At 40.4% G+C, this 1,785-nt stretch overlaps 1 protein-coding gene across 1 annotated transcript; it reads right to left on the reverse strand.

The window, feature by feature from the left end:
• Nucleotides 1-278: 278 nt before the first annotated feature.
• On the reverse strand, nucleotides 279-1,295 carry LOC126692260 (NDR1/HIN1-like protein 10). The gene has a single exon (XM_050387792.1). It carries the CDS (start codon nucleotides 1,230-1,232, stop codon nucleotides 492-494), a length of 741 nt encoding a protein of 246 aa, XP_050243749.1. The 5' UTR covers nucleotides 1,233-1,295; the 3' UTR covers nucleotides 279-491.
• Nucleotides 1,296-1,785: the final 490 nt, after the last annotated feature.

The raw sequence follows: 1,785 nt of genomic DNA on the forward strand, positions 1-1,785 counted from the left end.
CATAGTTCACATTGAAAAATGTCCTGGTTGATATAGGAGACCAATTCCTCAAGCATAATCCAGACCTAAAGCATGATATTACAATCATTTGAGATGCAAGCTCTTTTAGTAGAAATTGGTCTCATAATAACAATAATAAAAGCTAAAGCTGAAATTTTGAGCTTTTTTAAGAATAAAAAAAAGGTACAATTTACTGTTCATGCTCTATAAATCAGAGCACTATTCAAGTAAATTTGTTAAACACTCAGTAATGCCATACAGGCATTTAAAACTTTAAATAGTTAAAGTTCTACTACTTCATACAAGATATAGTCCCAGCAAAGTACACATAGCTAGAGCAACTCAATTCAACTCCGTTTCGATCATTCAAACCTATGTGCAATTGTTTTATTTATCTTATTGACTTAAAATACTGTAATTGACAATAATGTCACATAGTAAAAGACCCATTTTGGAAATTTAAAAAAAAAAAAAAAATACTACTCACAGTCTTACAGATTAACCTCACAAGCTCCGGGTTGACCCATCAAAGACCCGGTCCCATTTTTCGGGTCAACACCGATTTGAACCCGGTCACAATAAACCCGCAACAAACGCTCTCTCGTCCACCAAAACCCAGACCTAAACTTCACCAAAGCGAAAACTCGGACCCTAAAACCCACCGACCCGGTCGATTTCTCGCCCGAAATCCGAGCCGCCACGTCTTCGCCGACGTACTCGCTCATCACCTCGAATCGGACCGGGACCCAGGTCTGGTTCCGTTTGGATTGAGAAAACGGCTGCAACGGCGTCGTACTGAGACTGTCTCTGCTACTGTAGTAAAACAACGAGGCTTCGAGGCGATCGTAGTAGAGGCTGAGCTTGGTGTTAGGGTTTCGGACAAAGAGGGTGAAGTTCCAATCGGCCGATAACTCGGACTGAGTTACGTTGAGTTCGGAAACCGAGGCTGAGTCGACTCGGAACTCGGGCATACGTGGCTTCAGAACTAGCCAGGCGATGAAGAATATGAACCCGATGATTCCGAACACGACGGTGCCGAAGGTGATCACACGGCAGAGGAAGGCGTTCCGGCGCCGGTAATAATCTTGGACCGGGTTTGGGCCTAGGCCCGGCCCATAAGATGGAGGTGGCGCCACATAGGCGTAAGCTGGGTACCCGGCTGCGACATGGCTCGACTGAGCCGGGTAACCCGTAACCGTTTTTTCCGGAGCTCCGGTTGTTGCTGAAGCCATTTTTTGAATCTGAAAACTTTGGGTTTTTCTCTGGAGAGTGAGAACGAAACTGTGATGTTTGTATATATACAAGGAAGATTGGATTTGGCGGAGAAGTCTTGCACACGTGGCATGGAATGACAAACGTTAGGCGCTGTTCCTTAGTCGGTTCTCTTTTTAATGTCGACGACGTGTAGATTTTTTCTAATTAGATTAAAGTATATTTTTTAATTACTTAATTTTAAGAGGGAATACTTAAGGTATTGTACCTAAATTTTGTTCTTGAGAAAAAGTGTGATGTTGCACGCTCTGTCTTATAATATTTTCACAATAAATCATAAATGTCAAATTGTTACTCGTTATTGATGAAAGAAAAAAAAACAATTTAAGTAGCAATTTCAAATTAGAACCAATAACAAATTAATACCCATAATTTGTTGTAAAGTGTTGTTGACTAGGCAAGAAAAGGAGGATGTGACTGATTTTAGTAGGAAATTGATTGATAAAAATTGATATATGTATTTGGGTATTCCTATTTATAAAAGTTTGATAAATATATCCTATCAATGAGATA

The sequence above is a fragment of the Quercus robur genome, chromosome 7, assembly GCF_932294415.1.
Source record: "Quercus robur chromosome 7, dhQueRobu3.1, whole genome shotgun sequence".
Taxonomy (NCBI): domain Eukaryota; kingdom Viridiplantae; phylum Streptophyta; class Magnoliopsida; order Fagales; family Fagaceae; genus Quercus; species Quercus robur.